This window comes from Leopardus geoffroyi, chromosome B2, assembly GCF_018350155.1.
Source record: "Leopardus geoffroyi isolate Oge1 chromosome B2, O.geoffroyi_Oge1_pat1.0, whole genome shotgun sequence".
Lineage (NCBI taxonomy): Eukaryota > Metazoa > Chordata > Mammalia > Carnivora > Felidae > Leopardus > Leopardus geoffroyi.
The window spans coordinates 130569546-130591370 of NC_059332.1; the positions used below are offsets into that span (position 1 = coordinate 130569546).

Sequence of the window (21825 nt, forward strand, 5' to 3'; positions counted from 1 at the left end):
CTACTTTGGTAACTTTGTAAATCTATGTGTCTGCCAAGATCATGGCTTTCTCTTCAATTGTAAAATCACAATAAGAATGTAAAAATTTAAATTCATTCTAATTGTTTTATTCCTGTTAATTACAAACTGTTGAACAACGATTGTATGTTTAGCATTCTATACGTTATTTGAGGGATAAATAAATTTAACTTGTTTTCTCTTTCTAGCAAAGAATTTATACCTTATTGGGGTTAGAGGGAAGATAAAACAAATTGACAAAACAACCTGGAAGCAAAGCAAGGCAATATGTAAGAAAAGTACAGGATAACAGTGCAGCATGATAAAGATGAACAATATTGGATAGGAAATTGTTCAATTAAAGCTATGGTACAAGTCTTTGAGTAGAAGGTGGAAATTGAATTAGACTTCGATGGATGGATAAAATTTCAATGAGTAGAAAAAGGGAGGCTATTGTTTAAGAGAAGAGAATCCTATTAGTGGAGAAAAAGTAGAGTATATATTGGAGAAAGTTAGAAAAGAGTATTCTTGAGAATATTGTGAAGAAACCATGCGTGGAGTGTATAGCAAGGCCACTAGCCATATGTGACTGTCTACATTTAAATGAAAATTACTTAAAATGAAACAAAATCAAAATTTAGTTCCTCAGGGGGCGCCTGGGTGGCGCAGTCGGTTAAGCGTCCGACTTCAGCCAGGTCACGATCTCGCGGTCCGGGAGTTCGAGCCCCGCATCGGGCTCTGTGCTGACAGCTCAGAGCCTGGAGCCTGTTTCCGATTCTGTGTCTCCCTCTCTCTCTGCCCCTCCCCCGTTCATGCTCTGTCTCTCTCTCTGTCCCAAAAATAAATAAACGTTGAAAAAAAAAATTTATAAAAAAAAAAAAAATTTAGTTCCTCAGTCACAGTAGCCACATTTCAAGTATTCAATAGCCATGCTACTTTATTGGGCATCAAAGATAGAGAACATTTCCCTCATCACAGAAAGTTCTATTAGACAGCACTATATTACAGTTTAGATAGTTTTGGCTTGGGATGTGGGGAACATTAAAGAAAGGTAGTAGGGGGGCACCTGGGTGGCTCAGTCAGTTGGGCGTCTGACTTTGGCTCAGGTCATGATCTCACAGTTCGTGAGTTCAAGCCCCACATCGGGCCCTGTGCTGACAGCTGGGAGCCTGGAGCCTGCTTCGGATTCTGTGCCTCCCTCTCTCTATGTCTCTCTGACCCTACCCCGCTTGCACTCTGTCTCTCCCTCTCTCTCTCTCTCAAAAATAAATGTTAAAAAAAAAAAAAAAGAAAAGAAAGGTAGTAGGCTGATATGGTAGTTATCAAGAACTTTGGGATTTTAAGGCTGTAAGCAGGGAATGAGCTTTTTATTTATTATTATTGCATGCTTTCAGTGGACCAAACACAGTTTGACAGGTATTGTATCAATGTTCTAAAAAGTCATAGCTAATTTACATTTGAAATCAGCTGTTGTTGTACTAGTTTATAGCTGAAGCAGTGGAGAGTGAGACAAAATAAGTGACCTTGTGATTACAGTTTTAAAGAGAATTTAGTTTGGTTGGTCATGCTAATTGGAAACAGGAGAGAATTGAGGAGAGGGAGCATCAGGAGGGTGGCTTGAATCACTTCTGTTGGGAGGTGAGTGAGAGAACTGTAGGAAGAGGGTATCAAACAATATTAAGACATTTTGATACTTAAACAGTTATCACTGAAGTGTATTGGTGATTCCATATTGTGTGAAGTTTCAACATTTTACGAGTTTATGTAGAGATCGTATGGTATTGATTCAGGAATCCAACAACTACTCTTTGATTGTCTACTATGTGTCAGGGACATAGGGCTACATCTGGGGATACGTCAGTGAGCAAAATGGAAGAAGTATTGCTATTTCAGGAACCACTTCACTAATGTGATGGATATTTTATTACTTACTAGTGCTTTTTTAATAATTAGTGATCATTGTTGAACTATTTTATAATTTATATATATATATGTGTTTTTATGCTTTTGTTGCTAATAATAGCCAATGTTAACACTTAAGTTATGAATTTTTTTTTTACTTTAGAGAGAGTGTGAGTGGGGGAGAGGGACAGAGGTTGAGAGAGAGAGAGAGAGAGAGAGAGAGAGGAGTAAGAGAGAGAATCCCAAGCAGACTCCACACTGAGCATGGATCCTGACATGGGGCTTGATCCCACAACCCTGGGATCATGACCCAAGCCAAAATCAAGAGTCAGATGCTCAACTGACTGAACTACTCAGGTGCCCTAACACTTAAGTTATGAACATTTTGGTGACATATATACAGGAATACTAAGAGGGCATACATATGCTTCTCAAAATAATCCATTGTAATATATTTTTCAGAATTTTTATTAATTTGGGGGGGATATGTGAAAATATTCCTGGTAATGCATAGAATTATATTAGTCTCAATTGTGCTGTAATTAAAATGATCCAGCTATGAATGAATTTTTGTTGAAACTAATGACCAGCCAACTGTATAGTACTAGTGAATATCTTTGTTGATAAGAGTATTTGAGTGTTTGCTGAGGTGTCAGAGGATCATTTTACAGAGAAAAATCAAAGTCCAGACAAGGGTTCAAATGTCTTTTTCTGGATCAAGCAGCTAGATAGGTACAGATCAAATCACAACCCAGGTGCCTTGACTCTAAGAGTGTTATTGTTTCTTATATATGCCATGAAAGATATATTAGGGCTGGGATGTAATAATACAAATAAGTAATCTAGTTCATATGCAACATTATTACTTTCTCATATTATTAAAATGGTTCCGTATTGCTTTTCAGACTATTATAATAATAGTATGATCTAATTAATAATTTCTAATGAGAAAATTATGTTCTAATGATATAAGTTCTTGTCATTTTAGCCATAATCATTTCTGTAAGAGTATATAGTGTTGACTGAAAGGTAGTTAAGAGGCATATAAAAAAATATGCCACATCCAGGGCCGCCTGGGTTGCTGAGTCCTTTGAGCATCTAACTCTTGATTTCGGCTCAGGTCATGATGCTAGGGTCATGGGATTGAGCCCCACATCGTGCTGTGTGCTGAACATGGTGCCAGCTTGAGATTCTCTCCCTCTCTCTCTCTCTCTCTTTCAATGTCCAGGGAGATGAAGTATGAGCGTGTGTGCCTGAGGGCTGGAGACAAGAGAGAAGGTTGGAGGCTCAGGTCATTGCAAAGAGAAAGACCAAAAAGTGCAAATCTCCTTAGGCTACAATGTAGTTTCATATTATCATTCTCTCTCTCTCTCTCCCCCACCCCCCACTCATGCACTCTCTCTCTAAAATTAAAAAATTATACCACAGCTAAAAAGGAGCAACCAATGTCTCTGGGAGTAGGCACAGAGAGGGGGTATGATGAGTCAAAGAATATTGAAATCCCTAAAAATATCTTGTAGCAACAAGATATTTAACAGTGTTTTGTCATCTTCATAACATCCTTAATAACATCATGTTTTGAATCTACTAATTAATGGTAGACTTGAAACTTGTGAATGTATACTTGGTTTTTGCACATTACCAACAGTCTTTCTAGTGATCAGTAAGTCTGATGATCAAGATGGGTGTTATAAGTTTGGTAAAAGAAGAAGTCTAATTGAAAAATGATGTTGATTTTATTGTATGGATCTCATTAATTATAAAGGCGTATCTGAAGTAATATTTTAAAATATTTGCGCAATAGCAACATCACTTGGGTATTTGTTTAGCTTCCCAAGGTTACAATTTTGATGTCAGTACTCATCCTAAAAGCATAAATAGATTTTGTGTTGTGCTTTTAAAGGCTCTGTTACATTATAATCATCCTGTATTTTTAGTTTAAAGATAAAACACCAGCCAGATCAAATTCTGTATTTAAATTGCTTTAAATTCCTTGGTTTGGCAAATTTAAAGTAGAGCTGGAGAATATACCCGCCCCCCCTCCCCCCCCCCCCACCTTGATCTAGTCCTAAACAAGATTGTGCCAGACTTCACTGTGTGATGGCCGACAGTGTCTTTCACCTGTAGTGGTACATTTCCTTCAGTATTTTGTCAGAGTAACCTTCATAACACATCAAACATACCTTCTCCAGACATGAGAAGCCGGGCTGGGTTCATAGTATTTTCTCTCTAGCTACTGTCACTGAGTTCCATGAACAAAATTGCTAATTGTACTGCACCGTCTCCTTAGCCAGTGGTAAACCTGGCTCTCACTCCACCAGTCCCCTCCGTTGGATTCCCTAGCTCAACTTGAAAGATGAGATGATGCTTCAGTTGCCTTGAACAAAACAGGCTAGATATTCTTTTGTAGGTACATATCAACTGACTTTATAAACATTCCAAAAAACTATATACCATAAAAGAGCAAGTATTAGATAATAGAGATAGATACTGGTTTCCTTGGAAAGAGAACCGTTTGAATTACATACCTCCTATTTAGAAACACAGTTATTATTTAAGTGAGCTGGAGTTACAAGTTATTGAGTAACTTACGAGAACAAAAAGGCTTTGTCTCTCCTTTAGAAAAGTTTACCATTGACCAGCCCACTGCTGTTGAAGGCTTATTTCTATTGAGGGCTGATTTGCTAGAATGTCAGACCATCTGGTCCCTTAAAACTTCTGAAACTTTCAAAGGCAAAAATGATGGTCTGTGGTGGCATTTACCTTCAGATCTAATTATGCCACCATGAAAAATAATACATATCCACCCAGAAAGACAAATGTGTTTTAGTTGGGAATTTCCCATCTATTTATTGATTTAATCTTGGGTGGAAAAAGTATCATATGCTTATGGTAAAATTTTCACACACTGTAAAAGACACTTAGATCTCCAGCCTCTCTCTCAGAGGTAACTGTCATTGGTATCTTAATATATGTCTGTCCAGAAATATCTGTATTTCATATATTGTACCTTTGTATAACCGTGTCAATCTCCCCCTTTTGGCATATACATACATAGCCTGTATACATACATATACAATAGAGATTATTTATTATCAGCACATAGAACCATCTCCCTCTTTTCCACTGTGGCGCAGCATTACATTGTGAGAAATCTGCCAAAATTTATTTACACAGTTGTCTATTGATGGACATTTAGATTGTTTTCAGCTTTTTGCTATCTCAGGACTTACTGAGCATCCCTGTACATATGTCTGTATGCCTGTTTACAAATTAGATTCCTAAGGGCAGAATTTCTGATTCAGAAGTTATATACATTTTAATGTTTGGTGAATATTGCTAACTTATCCCCCACCCCCCATTTGGCAGATTTTTAAAAGTCACTTCTGCTGCTTCTAATAATCTCCAGGAAATGTAATGGCTTAAGCTTAATTCTATCAAACATAGGAATTCTTCATTCTGTGATCTGCCTATTGATTTCATTATGAGCTGCATAATACATTGTCTGGGCTCCCTGTCTCTGGGCTCGCCGTCTATACAGTGCTTTATTGAAAACTTGTGGGGGAATAAAAAAGACGGTGTAGAAACTCATTGTTCAGAGTAAACATATGAAGGAAGAGAGATAAAGGTATCAAAAGTAAATATAACTAAAGATATTCAGGACAACAAAAAGGATGGTTGTCTTTGTCTTTTGGAAGAGCCATACTTGTAAGTATAGGAGTGGCTGTTGACTGGTTATTGATGAGACTACTGAACGTGAATCATGATGAGTGAGTCAAAGTTTGCAGTGTCATTTTGCAGTGAGTTCCAAAATGGATGCTAAACAGGAAGATGGCAAGAGCATGGGCCAGAGTTGAAGCAGAACTATGCTCTGAATGGACTGGCCTGCAGGCTTTTCTGATGCTTAGTGTTATACACAGAAGCATAGCTGGTCTCGCTAGGGCAGTTTGAACTTCCTCTGGGTTCCTTCAATACATATCCACATTATAGGAACAATGCCCTCCTGAGAAAAGTATCAGTTTTTTACTTGTGAGTACAAACAGTACCTACAGTTTTGATTTATCTTAACATGTTCATTGCTATTAAAATCTGTATTTTATTTTTGGCTTTAATTTTCTAAATCCGGATAGCTGAAGAAAATTAGAAAAGCCTTTAGAAAACCTATAAGAACTTTCTCCAAAGCCCTTTGTGATTTAGTTTCATGTCCCACAGGCTGTCAATAGACATCTGGAATTAGGAGGCGTGGTTGCCTGGGATGGTTTCACTCTTGTCTGATGCTGCGTGTATTTTAAGAAGGATATGGTTTTGAAACATTAACTTGTCTTGGCATTATTTTTAGTCACCTAATAAAGTGCTCTCTGAATCATTAAATATTTAGAAGGTTGCTACAGGCTGACCCCTGCACCTGGTTGGCTAATTCAGAAGCAGATCAGCTGCCATTTCTCTTCCTCAACCCCTATCCTACCCATCCACTCCTCTTAAACAGAAAAAGCTCTTTGTGCCGTTTAAAGTGTCTTGTAGACTCTTCTGGCTGTAGGTTATGGGGGGAAAAGTACTGGATCTTTTTCTTATGAAGTATAATTTTTATTTCCCGACTGCCCCCTGTATAATTATCAGAATAGATGACATTACTGAAGAGATGAAGGTTAAAAACAATTCTTTGTGTACAAAGCATATTGCCTGAACTTTCTGGGATAAAAGGAAAGTTCCGCCTTTCATCAGGGGGGCTCAGGCCTCCATTTTAGATTGAACCTTCTGCCCTTTGGGGCTGTATATTACTTTAAATGGCTCCCAGCTGACAGAGTTGGTTGTTGGCTGATGTTAACTAGAGAGCTGTAACGCATTGAGGACTCCTCTTAATAGAGCGACAGCAGCAGCAGACAATGAATGACTTGAAATCTCAGATCATGATGAGGGTCTTGAAGCTATCTTATTTTTGAATTTTAAGCCCTGAGTTAGAAGGGTTAGGAAAAGGAGAATTGTGTATATTCTTTTCAAAGGTGTTATAATCTGGATCTTTCTCCAAGTCCGAAGGGGCTTATAATACGTACATTTTTCTATCCATGCCCGAAGCTCTTCGTTTTGAATGAAGCCATGATGTACTGATTTATTTGTAATCACCTACTGACCTCCATATGCTTCACTTTGGAGGTTCCCAAGAAGCGTTCTTTTTTTCTTTTCTTTCCTTTTCTTTTTGTTCTTTATATTGACCGATGTAAAAAGAAACATGTTAGGTTTTGCATAGAAAATATGCTTTATAGAAGTTTACAGTTTTTAAAAATCTGAACTCTATGTTTAGCAGGAAGGGTACTTTAAGATCTACTATATGGGTAAGATGTAAGATATAAGTTGCTTTTCAGCAAAGCATTTAGACTGCTCTTTTTGCTTATCTTTGACCGAAGCCTAAAGAATGTCTTATTGCCTTGATGAAATTGCTAAATAAGTCAGTCATCTTTTAATAAATTAAATGAAATACAGTTTCTAAACATAAAAAGTTTCTTAATTATCCTAGCCTTTGAACGTTTTGGCCAAAATCATATATACATGTAGCTCTTTTCACTTTGGCAATGGAATGTGGTTTTTATGAAGTAATTTAGATTTAGATTTTATTGATTCCATTATTGAGTTTTCCTGAGCTTCTCTCTGGTTCTGTAACCTTTGCTTCCTCATGGAACTGCCTGTCCATGTTTGAGACGTGGCTTATTCAGTGGGAGAATCTTAGCATATTCAGTGTTGGTTGTTACAGGCATTGGCAGTATTATGTTCCTCCCACCTCTTGAGAATTAGTGCACAATTTATTTGCACACTCGTTTAGACTGGCAAGATGTTGACTACTTCAAATTTCATTGTCCAATTTATTAAGTCTCTCTGGTGATGTACTGCTTTCATTGGATGCCTCTGTTTTTTTTGTTTTAATGATTGAAGGATTATAAGACACAATGTATCAAAGAGGTGCTTGGTAAAAATAGAAATGGCCGTGGAGATGTAAGGTGTATTACCAAGATGATATTTTGTATACAGAGTTTAAACTGAGAAAGTATTTTTATTTATAGATATCAAACAAATACATAGTAAAGTGTGTTTACAGTTATAAAAGCAATTAACTTTTATATTTTACAAGTCTCACTTCTGATGTGTCACTCGGTTATCAAAGAGAATAATACTTTTGAATAATATATTACATTTTAGCTATTTGAATTTTATAGAATATTTTTGGATTTTTACATAAATGATCAATTTGTCTTTAAAACTTTACATTTTTAATGTCAATTACATGGCAATAAAAATATTTTAGTTGCCTTTCAGTGTTTACATGAGACTATAGTTACCCTATTATTAAAATTCGGTAAGAATTAACAATTTGTTCTTTTGAGTGGTTCCATATGGACCCACTGAGTATTTTTCCCCTTTTTCTCCTAAAGAGGGTGTTATCATAGCTAACTTCATCAATATCTTAGTTTTTGAGATTTTATAATTATAATTTAGGAGCCTTATTTAAGTGAGCAGAGGATGTTAGTTCTGAGACCCGGTGTCAGGCATTTGTAGGGACCATCAGGGAAGCTAGTCTTTGGTACAGAGACTCTTGACTGATGGAAATTCCACCTTAGAATTCCAGGTGGGAACCTACTCTTCCCCTCTTTCTTTATCCTGGCTTCATCTCTTCTAGCACGTAGGTACCTATTATGCTTTGGGGAAAACTCCCTAATATGCAGGATGATGCTTCTTTTCCCTCATAAAGATTAGCCTTGTCTAAGGATAGAGGATATTTGGAGTTCTAATAATAACATATCCTTCTTGCTCTGGTGTAAGAACCCATTAAATGTAAGACTCTACTTGAGAGAAAGACTATGGTATTTTCTGTTGTTCCGCAGAGTTTTTATTTAATTCATTCTTCTGATACGTGCATGGGGGTTTGCATGTTTGCACGTGTCTCTGATCACAAGCATCCAGCACCCTGGGTGGTAGTTGGAAGTTTGCCCAGCTGAGAAAGATTGTTCTTTTTCGCTCACTCCTTTATTTATTTATTTTTTGTGGTGGTGGTGGTGCTGGTGGTTCCTTTTGTCTTGTATTTATGTAAAAAGTTTATTTGTTGCTGCTGAAAGATCTCAGCATGTGGCCTCAGAGCCCTCACAGATCAGGGTCAGCCTGGTCAGTTTCTGTATAAGTTTTTCTGCTCCATTTTGATGATTAGTCTTCATGCTGATGTCAATGCTTTTCTTTTCTTTCTTTCTTTTTTTTTTTTTTTGGATACAAAATGCTCAGATTAATTTTACTTATAAACTTCTGAATAATCATTAGTTTACCACACTTGTTTCTGAAATTAATAGTGTGTGTGTATAAATCTGAATTGGGCACCTTGAGGTGAAATGCATTCTGCTAGAAATCTCATAAAGCCATTTTTCCCCTGGAGACATGTTGGTTTTATGAATAAATGATGAAAATATTTTAAAAGCTTGTTAAATTTTGTATAGATCCGCATATGTAAAACATATGCTATTGAAATACTGATATGAAAATAAGCTGGGAACGAAATGGAAATAAAAGTGGTTTGCAAATCCAAAAAAGAATAACCATATTGTATATTGTTCCCTGATAGATGTTTTTTTTCTGTTGTTAATGGAATCACTTTCTCCATATGATTGACTGCTAACAATTTTGATGTTTAAGTAACTCAAATAGGCTTTTAGGAGATAACATATTCCAATTTCAGGATTTTTTTTTTTTTTTTTTTTTTTTTTTGCTCTGTGCCCTGATGCAAAACGTAAACTTAGTTATATTAAGATTAACATCATTCCATGTGTGATTGTGTCATCTTTAAAAGCATTATATATTTATGATGAAATTCTGTGCATAGCCAGAGAAATATGCTTCATCTGGACATATCTGTCAGACTTTTATTGGTATACTACATAGGTATGTAATGCAAAAGCAAAACCACATTTTTGCCTTGGAATGATGTCCATAATATCTGTGCAGAGACTATATTATTTGGAACTTTTCCTTTAAAGCAATTACACTGAAAACTTTGCAGAAGTGTTTCTGTGAGTGCCACTAATAATTTAACCTCAAAATTCAACATTGAAAGTAACTGGTTATTTACTCCCATTTTGGGTAGTTTCACTTCAGTTTTATTTCAGACATAAGCCAATTCTCCACATGAAAAGAGCCTGAGTGACTTTTGGTAGTGTCAGTGAGATAAACGCTCCTCTGAAAGTATTTTCCCCATCACTTTATTGTTAAAACCTTTTTAGAAACAATACAACTGATCACACGTATTTTGTTTGGTGGTTTGTGTCGGTTTCCTGCGCCCGCCCCCTTTTATTTTCATGGGTGGGTTCCAAAGTGGAATATGGATCCCACGATCTATTCTGGACGGAGACAACTTGAGAGATACTGCACTGCAGTTTGGGGAAGGGAGGCCTCCAGGAAGTGGGAGTGAGCTTCTCTTCAAACTGTGTGAGGGGTGGTGGAAGGGAGGATGCTGATTAAAATAATAAACAACTGCTGGAAAGAGAAGTGGATTACCACACTGCTGTCAGATCGGTGAGGGGAGCGGGGAAGCCCTCGGACGCTGCCCTCCCCTGCCGCAAAGTCTGCAGAAGGGGGCCTTTCCATCTGCTGCTGGAACTTTTCTTCGGACAGATAGAACAACTTTTCAAACAACTTAGTTCTGTTGCACTGACAGCATCCCTTAGGCATAGCCTGACCTAGGGAAATGGACTGAAACTAGCTTGGTGGTTGCCATAGCAACGCAGGCTGCGGTGTCTGGGAGAGTGCAAGCCGGTGGCCTCTTGTCCTCTCTTTGGGTGTTTCTTCAGACAAGAGTACACTCCTTGCTGTTTGAACTCTACATAAGTCATGCTCTTTGAAAACTGGCTCTTTACCCAGGATTTTTTTTTTCTTTTTCTTTCTGAAACCAGTCTGAATGGAGGAAGTTGGTAATACTTGGCTTTTTTTTTTTTTTTTTTTTTTTTTTTTTTGCCTTCTCTCATGCAAGTTTCCAGGATATAGCTTCTTTTTTGCTGTGTGTAATTGAGACCAAACTCTAAGCTTGGGGCCCAGGAGAGAACAGTTGTGGGCTGCAGGTCATTAGTGAGGTGAGCAGAAGGGAATCCTGGGCTTCCCAGAGAAAAAGGAGACCATGCCAGCCTCGTGGAACACAGCTACCAGAAATTATAGAGGCAGGTCTATTCCTTGCGAACTCCGAAGTCCATGAAAAGACGGACCCACGGTGGGGTGGCTAAAATGTCCCGGCACAGGCTGCTGCTGCTTATGGACCATAGCTCAAAGGCAAGGCTTGTAAAGGATTTTACAAAGGATTTTAAAGTATAGCCAGAAAAGATACGGATTTTAGAAGTTAAAAGCTGTTGTCTGAAGGAAGTTTGCCGGAAAGATGTAGGCTTCAAGGGCTACTGGACGATGATTGGTTTGAACTTCAGTTTACGGGAATTGCTGACAAAATTTGAAAAGGTATGCAGAAAGGGGACTTCATGAATGTGCTTTTTTTCTTCCTTGTCTGTTTTTTTTCTTAAACTCTGCATTTAGATGACAGATATTCTGTTGACTCTTTGATTATTTAATGTAATTTCTAAGGCATATTTGATTTGACATATCCTCTTTTACACGTTTTTCCAACTAAAGAGCAAATTAGCAATTCTTTCCTTTGGTCAGGAGAGCTTCTCACGATGCCTGTCAATTTTAGAATTCCACATCAGAAGAGGTCCTTTGTACTCAAGTCGACTGGTAATTTAATTGAAAGTTATTTTGGAAAGAAAAAAAGAAAACCAGCAACAACACTGGGTTTTCATGCCAAAGTCTGACTTCATCAGGCATGGGTTCTGTTTTCCATACCCCTCAGGTTTCTCTCCTTGCAGTTGGCTGAGCACTGCCTTTCCCAGCCTGCTTTCTGAAGATTCAGTTCTGAGAGTTGGGAGAAGATGCCTCCCAGTGACAAGGGCCCATCCGATCTTAAACTTTCCCTTTTTTATCTCCAGTGTCTGTTTTATATGGGGAGCTCTTGCATGCACTGTGGGGCTTTCACGCTTGGATCATTAATTTTGTACTCAGCTCTTTTTTCCATAGGAAAGTTCTTGGCACACTCTAGGATTGAGCCCAGCCTGCCAAAGCTACCTTACATTTATAGTTAAACAAAACAGAGAACCTCAACGTGCTGCTCATGGGCTCCTGCCCTTCCTTAGCCTTTGGATGCCAAGCACTTATCTTCTTTCAACTTCCAGTCTTTAAAGAAAAAGAAAGAAGTGAAGTAATTTCACTATGTGCTTAAGTCAATTATTTATCAGTTGTTAGAGATGTGCTCAGTGTCTTTCACCCCGAATCCCCTACGGTTCCTTATAAGTACAAATATAAGCAAGACTGTATCGAGTCATTAAAGGAATAATGGGCTTTTTCTTACAAAACTACAATTGCCAGAGGAAAATGGCATAAAACCACGTCATTTGAAAAATTTAGAAGCTTTTCCAGAACAATTGCAGTCATTGCTTCCCTCCTGGTGATAGAAACAGTGTGATGGGAAGAGTGTGGAGAAAGAAGAATTTAGCTTCTTCTGGTTGGATGCTCCCCCTGCCCCCATGTCTCCTGCACCCCGACTGTAGCACTAAGGATTGTAACACAGGACGCACTTTGACCTCTTGCTTTAATACGTTGTTAAGCACCTAAATTCCTGAGAGTAAGGATGGTTCCCAGTCAACTTGCTCACCATTTAAAAGGGGCAGAGGAGGGAGGGAGTATCTTTTTTATGGCAGCTGGTAACAGCAGGTGACAAACTTTATGACCATAAAGAGGTCTGTTAGCTTGGTTTGTATAGATTTCTCTGTTTCTTCCTAAAAAGGTATAGGGCATATGTTGCATGAATAATTCATTACTTAGACCCCCCTGTGAGGCAGTAATTGTGGGCAATGGCTGGACTTTTGTATTGTAATTGCTGCCATTAGTCTTAAAAAGCCTAGGTCAGATTCCAGAGGTTAGGAACCTGCCTTAGCCTTCTGGCCATTTTATTGGCAAGGTTACAAGTTCTGGTTATGTTAGTATATTTCCTCTTTTAACTCCCAAACCTTATTATCTGCCTAGTTCTTATTCTTATTTTAGTAGCTGAGTTGACAGTGAAAGAAGTCTGCTGGCTTATTCCTATCAAAGCCTTGATTTAGGATTTTTTTTTTCTTTTTGAGACAAAGGCAAATTCAAAGAAACAATCCTGCCGCCATTCACAATCTGAAGTTCTCCGGATATGTTTATTTTTGGGTTAAACGCTTTTATGAAAACCAACGTGAGAGTTAATCTCTTTGCCATATTTCGTTTGTAGGAAGTTGCCATGCGTGAGTATATTTTTCTCCAAGTCAAGTATTTAAAAAAATCCTTTGTGTATTTTCACAAAAGCTGTCTCATATATAGCCTGTGCTGTGTTGACTCGTTGCCAGGAAAACGGGTGTTTTGGAGAGGTACCACTACCTCACACCTCTCAAATACAACTACCTACCTTCCCCCAGCTCGGAAAGCAATGATGCCATTTTTAGGGAATGATCAAGGCCTACTGCTGTAATGCAAAAGCCACACGATACAAGAATAACAGTCTTTCTATAGTTCTTTTACTCTCCATTCCCCCAGTCCTGTCTTCTTCTCGGTTTTAGGGATCTGCTTCTTGAGAGGATATGTTCCTTGGTGGTGATGCCACGCTTCTCATGTCAGTAGTTGAAATGCTTCAGTCTGCGGTTTAGGTTGTCATAGGAAAAAGGTAACTTTGCTATGCTCCTGAAGCCCTTTCAGGCTTTAAGAACCCTAGGGTCCAAAGATGCGATGTGGTGGGTCTTTCAATGATGGTTAATCCGAAAACTTGTAGACTGATCAGATAATTGAAATTTCCAAATGACTGCAGACCTTCCCTGTAATTTCAAGGCAGCAGTTGGTTTGTGAAATTGAAAGGCGGTATTCTGGTTGATGTTTTTGAATTTTAGAGAAATTCAGTGGTTTTTTGATTTATATTGTGTATCTGTTCATACACAAGTGTTTGGCACATGATTGAGTTCTGTAATATGGTTATCTAGTCCCAAAATGGGTGATGCCAGGATTGATTTTCTAGCATAGGCAGGACAGGCAGATTACACTTGGTACTCATTCCTAATCTCCTAGAACCAGAAAAGGCAATGCGGAGCATCCCTGGGAATCCAGAAGGCAGGAGGTATTCTCTATTGTTCCCTCAAGGTGACAGCTCACGAAGGATCAGGAGATCCCAGCCGATGGAAACCATGTGTACCCCATAGTGGTCCTTAAGAGGAGGTTGAGACTGGAACTTCTTTCCAAGGGAGGATGACCTTGTGGCAGGATATGCCTGCCAGAAAGCAGGACCTTGTCATCTAACCAAGTGATGAAGGAGGAGCCCCAAGCAGGCTCCAAGCTGTCAGCGCAGAGCCCAACACGAGGCTCGAACCCATGAACTCTGAGATCATGACCTGAGCTGCAGTCGGGCACTTACCGACTGAGCCACCCAGGCGCCACCACAATGTTTAGTTGTAAAACAAATGTGTTCTTGAAGACACAGCAAACTTCCACTTTCAAGGTCTAGTCATGTGTTCAACAGTTAGTAAATAGTTATTAAGTGTGTGGTACGTACCAGGCACTGGGCTGAGTTCATGGATGGAGTGGAGAATAGATTAGACATGCCCTCCTTGAGCTTATGGCCTAGTGGGAGGAAAATCAAACCTTAAACACAGAAAGTGTTCACTGCAGTGTGTGATGCGGCAAATGGAGATAGCTATGAGAGTAACAGGTAGGCCTAGTCTACTCCAGGGGCAGAGAAGTCTTTTCTGGAGAAATTATATTTAAACTGGGACTTAAAAGATGGGTTTGAAGTTAATGTAGGGAAATGTGTCTTGGGGGAAGAAATTGAGAGGTTTCTGGGCCATAGGACAGATCAGGAGGTGAGGACTTGGGTGCTCCAGGATTATAGTTTTAAACATTTAACATGCAATAATCTTTAAGTTTTCAAACCTGTTCAGTTTTGATTATACCATCTGACTTGGGGAATTAAGGTGGGGCAGATTTTGGCCACATGAATCATTTCACAACTGCTCCTAAGAACCTTATGTTCGTATTGTCAACCAAAACTGTGTACTCCAGGAGGAAGGCCACTGTATTTTAATTCACCAGGACTTTAATATGTTTCAGTAACAACCTGGTATAGATTCAAGGATTTGGAACACCTTTGGGTTATGAAAGGTATTTTGATTCATAGCAGTGTTTCCTCTGTTTGAATTTACAATGTATATTGTTTATTGATTCTTTATCGTTGCAAGTGACTTGTTCAAATTCTCTTGGAAGGGCAGTTAATTGTGGGCTTGTTCCACTAAGTTATTCAGCTTTTTTCCTACTCCGTTCTAACATATTTATAATCATAGATAATGGGATAAGAACATTACTGGCATTGATTTCTTTATAAATGCTGCTATAGACCAGGCAATACTACTTTCTATTGTCTGTCAAATGTGATTCCATAATTATTAATAGAGTGATTAAAATCTATGAGATTTGTTGTTGAAAGCAAATGTAGTCTATAAATAATTCATTGAATAATTTAATGAAATTAATCATAATAATTAGTGAATAATTAATTTCAATTACTATCCCAGAAGCTTCACAAAAGCCTCAAAGCATATTTACGTATCATGTATGTAAATTTGATGATATTTTTTGGTTGTTATATTATTTCTTGGTGATATCTGACTTGTTAAAAAAAAGTCATGATTCCTCATTTCAAATCCTAAAGCTGTGGCAACAACAATCCCACTGAGTTCCTGTTAATCAATCCCAAACTGTCTCTGAATTCCAGTCTTGTTTTTGAAAGGAACAGTGGATTTCTTTTCCCCTAATGCTTAACCTTGTTGATTTAGCCTGAGACTTGGGATATGGTAGGGAGATCGTTGCTGACCTCACTCCTTCACCTTCAGGAAAGGGGTCAGGACTCCTTCAGAGAAAACATTGCTGTGGCCATGTAGGGTTAGGTAAATATGCCATATGAAAATAAACCAAAATTATGTCAACAAGGTCTGAAGAGGATGAATCTATTCTAGCACCAGTTCAGTTGTTGAAGACTTCCTAGGGGCACTATATTCTTAATCTCTGTTTCCTATCAGAGGGTTCAATCAGTTGTTTATTAAAATCTAAAGAAACTGTTTTGCTGACATGGTTATAGCCACTACTGGATTATAGAACATTATAAAGAAGTAAAATGTATGTGACATACAGTGATAAGTGTTGGCATATAATATCTCTGTGGGTTAGATAATTAATGTCCAGGTAAGGGCAAAATTGGTATGAAAATATCAGTTATTAAATAAGCAACTAAATAAATATTTTCCTTTACTTAGGAGGTTAATTTTGACCTGGGTAGTGGGTGTTGCGTACAAGAAACTAATTGGTGAATCTCTCTGAACTTTGTTGTCATCTTCTGGAAGGCTGTGCTGACAGTGTGTGTGCATCTTATGCTTTTGATGATGTTTTCCTGTGTTGTCATCTTAGTCTAACCCCTGGTTTCCTAACTTTGTACATTATGCTTACGTTGTTAGAAAGTATGTTTCGAGGGAATCCTTAAAGATCTGTTCTGTCTTGTTTTTAAACGTGAGTTCAGCTGCTTGAAAACTTTGCTTTTGGCCTCTCTGTGCACATGACCAGCTTATGTTAAATGCCTGGAAGAACATTGCTTTGTGCTTCTACATGGATTACCTTCCCATAACTAATTATCAATAACTATTTTGTGCTGCTTAATGTTCAGAATGGCTTGTAGGTGACAGAGGTACGCATTAGTAGGGCAAGTCCCCCAGCTGTGCAGTGAGAGTAAAACCTCCTTCATGGAATTTCAATTTATTTTAGCATTTGGTGCTACATTAGGGTCATGATCTAACAGCCTCCCGTGCTGGCATCTTGATTTTAAAGCCAGTGCATCATTGCACAATCATCTATGAAGGAACATGATGCATTAACTGCAGGTAATTCTAAATTTCCAGTGAATGAATAGGCAGGGCTTTGCAGTACAAGCCTCTAAATAATTTTAGTTCCCATGTTAAATATTTTAAATGAAGAGATTAAACAAAATGATTACTGCACTCCCTTCCAACTGTTGATTATATGAGTTTCCTTGGTATTATAGTAGCTAATCTGCCAGTCAATTAAGGTAAACTTAATGCTTTCATTCATGCATTTATACATTTGTCTGTCTATCTAGCTGTGTCTATTTTAAGTTAGGCTAATGCTGTGTAACAGACTGCGAAGAATACAGAAGAAATAGTAAGGTGATTTTTATGATTTTAGGAGCTTTTAATATATTTGGCCAGATAAATATACCACCAAATGTCAGTAAAACAAAATAATGTGTGCTCATTTTCTTTGCTTTCTGGTTGTTGATTTTCTTCCTAACTTTTGTGGAGGCTCAGGTGTGGAAGGGTTTTTCACATACTGAAAGTTGCATTCCAACATGAATATATGATGACTGGTAGTGCTCTTAACCAGGACTTGATGAAAATACCTGCAGTCATTGGCCAGTGAAGGAGTTCTGTTTTACTCCATTTGTCTTTGTGGCTGGGTTGGTAAAGGCATCACCTGGTTGGATACGAGGAGCCAAAGGTGCTTTGTGTTCTTGGTATGCAGATTTGCTGATTTTGTTGAATACTTTTGTGAAACTTAAAAAAAAAAACTTGGGGCGCGTGGGTGGCTCAGTCGGTTGAGCGTCCTACTTTGGCTCACGGCATGGTCTTGCAGTTTGTAAGTTCGAGCCCTGCGTCGAGCTCTGTGCTAACAAACAGCTCAGAGCCTGGAGCCTGCTTCAGATTCTGTGTGTGTGTGTCTCTCTCTCCCACTCCCCTGCTCATGCTCTGCCTCTCTCTGTCTCTCAAAAATAAATAAATGTTTAAAAAAATTTAAAGTTAAAAGAATTAATAAAACTGTATGTTTATCTTAATGCACTTCTGTCTTCCTACTTCTCTTGGCTATGAAAGGAAGCAAATATATCAGGCTACTTTAGGAAGTAGTGGTTTGAAGTTTCCTTGTGGTTTTCCTTGTGATTTGTGTATAGGTCTAGTCCACTGACAGTAGTTTTTAGGAACTGATCCAGGAAATTTGAGTCCAGATTCACTTTGACCATAGAGAGCAAAGGGATGCCTTGCTCACTGTGTCGTTTGGCTTCTTGAGAAAGATGGCTATCATGCATATATAGAGCATGATCTTTTAATATATCTCTTTCGATGTCTTGAAATGCATTTCAGGACACAAAAGTAAAACAGTTACATCCTAAAGGATAAGGACTAGGTTCAGAAGTTGACACCAAAGAACCTTTCAATAGAACTTGCCTTACCTTTTACTTTTTTCACCGAGAATTTCTCTTTGAAGCATTGCAAACTGAAATTATAATGGGATTGCCATTTTCCGTGCATGATGTTGTCCAACCTGAGCACCTTGAATCCATATCTGGCTCCGTCCCCTGGTCCCCTGTTGGTGTCTGCTCTGCACTCTGTGGAATAGAGGTGCTAGTGAAATGCCCAGGAGCCAACAATGTCAGAGTTTTTGTTTGGTAGTGAGCCCCAATTCTGGGCGTACCCAGATCACACTTTGCAGGTGAACCTGATTTGGCTTTGTCACTAGGGTAAGATAACCCCAGAGACCAACAGGCTTGCAAATTTGGACCATACGTTTTGCAGAAGCTGTCCATCAAACTCTGTGTTCATCTCTCCCCCTCCTCATATCTGACCCTATTAATGTCATGTTAGACATCACAAATCTCAGAAATTATAATACATCATTTCTGCCCTTCATGTAGAAATGATAACTTCCTACCATGCTTATTAGAGTACTGAGGTGCAAAAGGCCTTTCCACGTGTCCTTCTGGTTAGTCTAGATCTGTAGATGTTTAAAAAACAATCTTTTAGATCCCGACCTCTAAGTGTTGGTTCTTGATGGATTGCTAATCAGGAGTAAGTTCTAAATTAGTGAAAGCATTCTGAGTATTCAACGAATTTCTATTTAATTTTTCATCATATTCATTTGGAATTGGAAAACTTAAGAGTGAGGCCTATAAAGGAAAACTGAAGATGAGAAAGGTAATAAAACTATGGAATTTAAGAATTTATTCTCCTTTTACTAATTCAGATTCATGACCTGAAATAATTTTTTAATTGCTGTAGTAAGTTGCCTTAATAGTCATTACCAGCTAATGCCATGGAGACTCACTGGACACCTTCATGGCCCCTCAGGTTCTTGTTTTTCCGTTTTTAAGTCCACACTCATTCGTTGGATGGGAGTGGCTGTCACACTAGAGTTAGGTACAACTAGCTTGCTTTCATTTTATTCAGGAAGAAAAGATAATTGCCAAATGAATACAGATAATTGTGTTGACAGCTTTATAGTGGAGAGAATTAAAAATTGATAAAGACCTGTGTATTTATTTTTTAATGTTTATTTATTTATTCTGAGAGAAGGCATGCACGTGTGAGTGGGGGAGGGGCAGGGAGCGTGGGGAGAGAGAATCTCAAGCAGGTTCTGTGCTATCAGTACAGAACCTGTTGTGGGGCTCGATCCCACAAACTGTGAGATCATGACCTGGGCTGAAATCAAGAGTTGGACGCTTAACTGACTGTACCACCCAGGTGATCTTACACTGTGTATTTTAAATTTTAAATTTATTATATTTATCTAATTACCAAAAGAAACCCTGTTTTTGTAAAAAAAAAAAAAATGGAAACTCAGAAGTGTAAAGAAAAAACCAAAATCACATTTAAGTTTCTTGTACAGAGATTATACTATTTTGATGTTTCTTACAGTTTTTTGATGTATGTGTGTGCAATGATGTACAAAAGCATATGCTAATTTAAACACCTACTTTTAAAATTAAATTAACATCATAATATATAGTTTTGTGTCCTGTATTTTTAAACTTAATATTATATACCATTAATGTATTATGATAGCTTCCACTGTTTTACTTTAAAAATAATTAGCGTAGTAAATGTGTTTATACATAAATCTTCCTAGGATAGGTAATTTCAACAATTTTAAGGCTTTTTATACAGATTGTGAAAATGCTTTTTCAAAGTCTGAACCAGTTTTTATTACTAATTTATAATCATTCTTATTTACTTTATACTGAAACTTAGAAAAATAATTTTCTGTTTAACAGAAATACTATTTTGCCATTTTTATTTCTTAATGGGAATAAACGTTTTAATGAAAATATTCATTTAAAATTTTAGAAATAAACTATTAAGTTGGAAGGACAAACTATTAAGTTTGTCTAAATGAGAGAAAAATAGTGAAATTATGTAATATCTATGTAAAACATCATATTTTGAGGGCATTTTTGCCTGTGTATAAAGGGGAAAGAGAATCTGGGTATTAGGTAGTGTTCAGTGACTTGGTGATAATAATTATATAAAATTTCAAAAATTTCTTATGAATCTGAAATACCAACATCTAACAAACTGGTACATGAAATTTAGATTATAATACATTGTGTTTTTAAGAACTGGGGAGATCAATATATTGAAGATTTAAAGGCTATTGTTTTCAGTGTAAGAATTGTGGAAACACTTGAATTTGTTATCATTTAAAGTGAATTTAACTTTTGCTTAAAATAACTCATCTGCTGAATATAAAAAAATAAAGTTCTGTATAGCAACCCTAAGGGACTGTTGACGCTAATACCTAACATTTGCATTATCTCTTTGCTCTTTTCTCTTTAGGACATCCAGGCAGAAATTGATGCACATAATGACATATTTAAAAGCATTGATGGAAACAGGCAGAAGATGGTAAAAGCTTTGGGAAATTCTGAAGAGGCTACAATGCTTCAACATCGACTAGATGATATGAACCAAAGATGGAATGACTTGAAAGCAAAATCTGCCAGCATCAGGTCAGAATAGTCAATATCAAAATAAAAAATGATGGGGGAGGGAGATTTTTATGATTTTAGTCTATCAGAGAATGAACAGGAAGCCCTACCACCATGCTATTTTCTCAGAAGTAGTTTAAGATCTAAATGCAGGGGCACCTGGCTGGCTCAGTCGATAGAACACAAGACTCTTGATCTCAGGGTTGTAAGTTTGAGCCCCATGTTGGGTATAGAGATTACTTAAAAATAAAATCTTGGAAAAAAATAGAAAAAAAGATATAAATGCAAAAAGTTTTGTTTTTTTTTTTAAGTTACAGTTTTAGCTACATTTATATCCAGGGCCCTCTGCTAACTGTTCTTCACTATTCACAAATTTGCACATCATATTTTAAATTTAATTATACTAATAGGAATAATGTTACCAATACTTGCTTGTTATTGAGTGTTTACCTTGACCAAGTACTATGTTAGCATCTTCATAAACATTGTTTAGTACTCAAAATATCCCAGTAGGTGAATAGTAAAATTCTTTCTTACATGAAGAAACAGAGGCTTAATGAATATATGGAACTTGAGAAGTTTTTGAGCTAACAAGTTCCAAGCCAGGATTTTTTTTTAACATGAAATTTATTGTCAAATTGGTTTCCATACAACACCCAGTGCTCATCCCAACAGGTGCTCTCCTCCATGCCCATCACCCACTTTCCCCTCCCTCCCACCCTCCATCAACCCTCAGTTTATTGTCAGTTTTTAAGAGTCTCTTATGGTTTGCCTCCCTCCCTCTCTAACTTTTTATTTTCCCCTTCCCCCCACTCATGGTCTTCTGTTAAGTTTCTCAGGATCCACATAAGAGTGAAAAATATGGTATCTGTCTTTCTCTGTATGACTTATTTCACTTAGCATAACACTCTCCAGTTCCATCCACATTGCTACAAAAGGCCATATTTCATTCTTTCTCATTGCCAAGTAGTATTCCATTGTATATATAAACCACAACTTCTTTATCCATTCATCAGTTGATCCAAGCTAGGATTTGA

At 37.6% G+C, this 21825-nt stretch overlaps 1 protein-coding gene across 9 annotated transcripts in view; it reads left to right on the forward strand.

Annotated features, from left to right (window-relative positions):
* UTRN (utrophin) overlaps positions 1-21825 on the forward strand; it is a 519130-nt gene that overhangs the window by 345215 nt on the left and 152090 nt on the right. For all 9 annotated transcript variants that reach the window (XM_045499918.1, XM_045499921.1, XM_045499919.1 and 6 more), the window contains one exon: positions 20637-20809. In XM_045499918.1, the coding sequence (XP_045355874.1) occupies positions 20637-20809 (173 nt within the window). The remainder of the gene's footprint in view (positions 1-20636; positions 20810-21825) is intronic.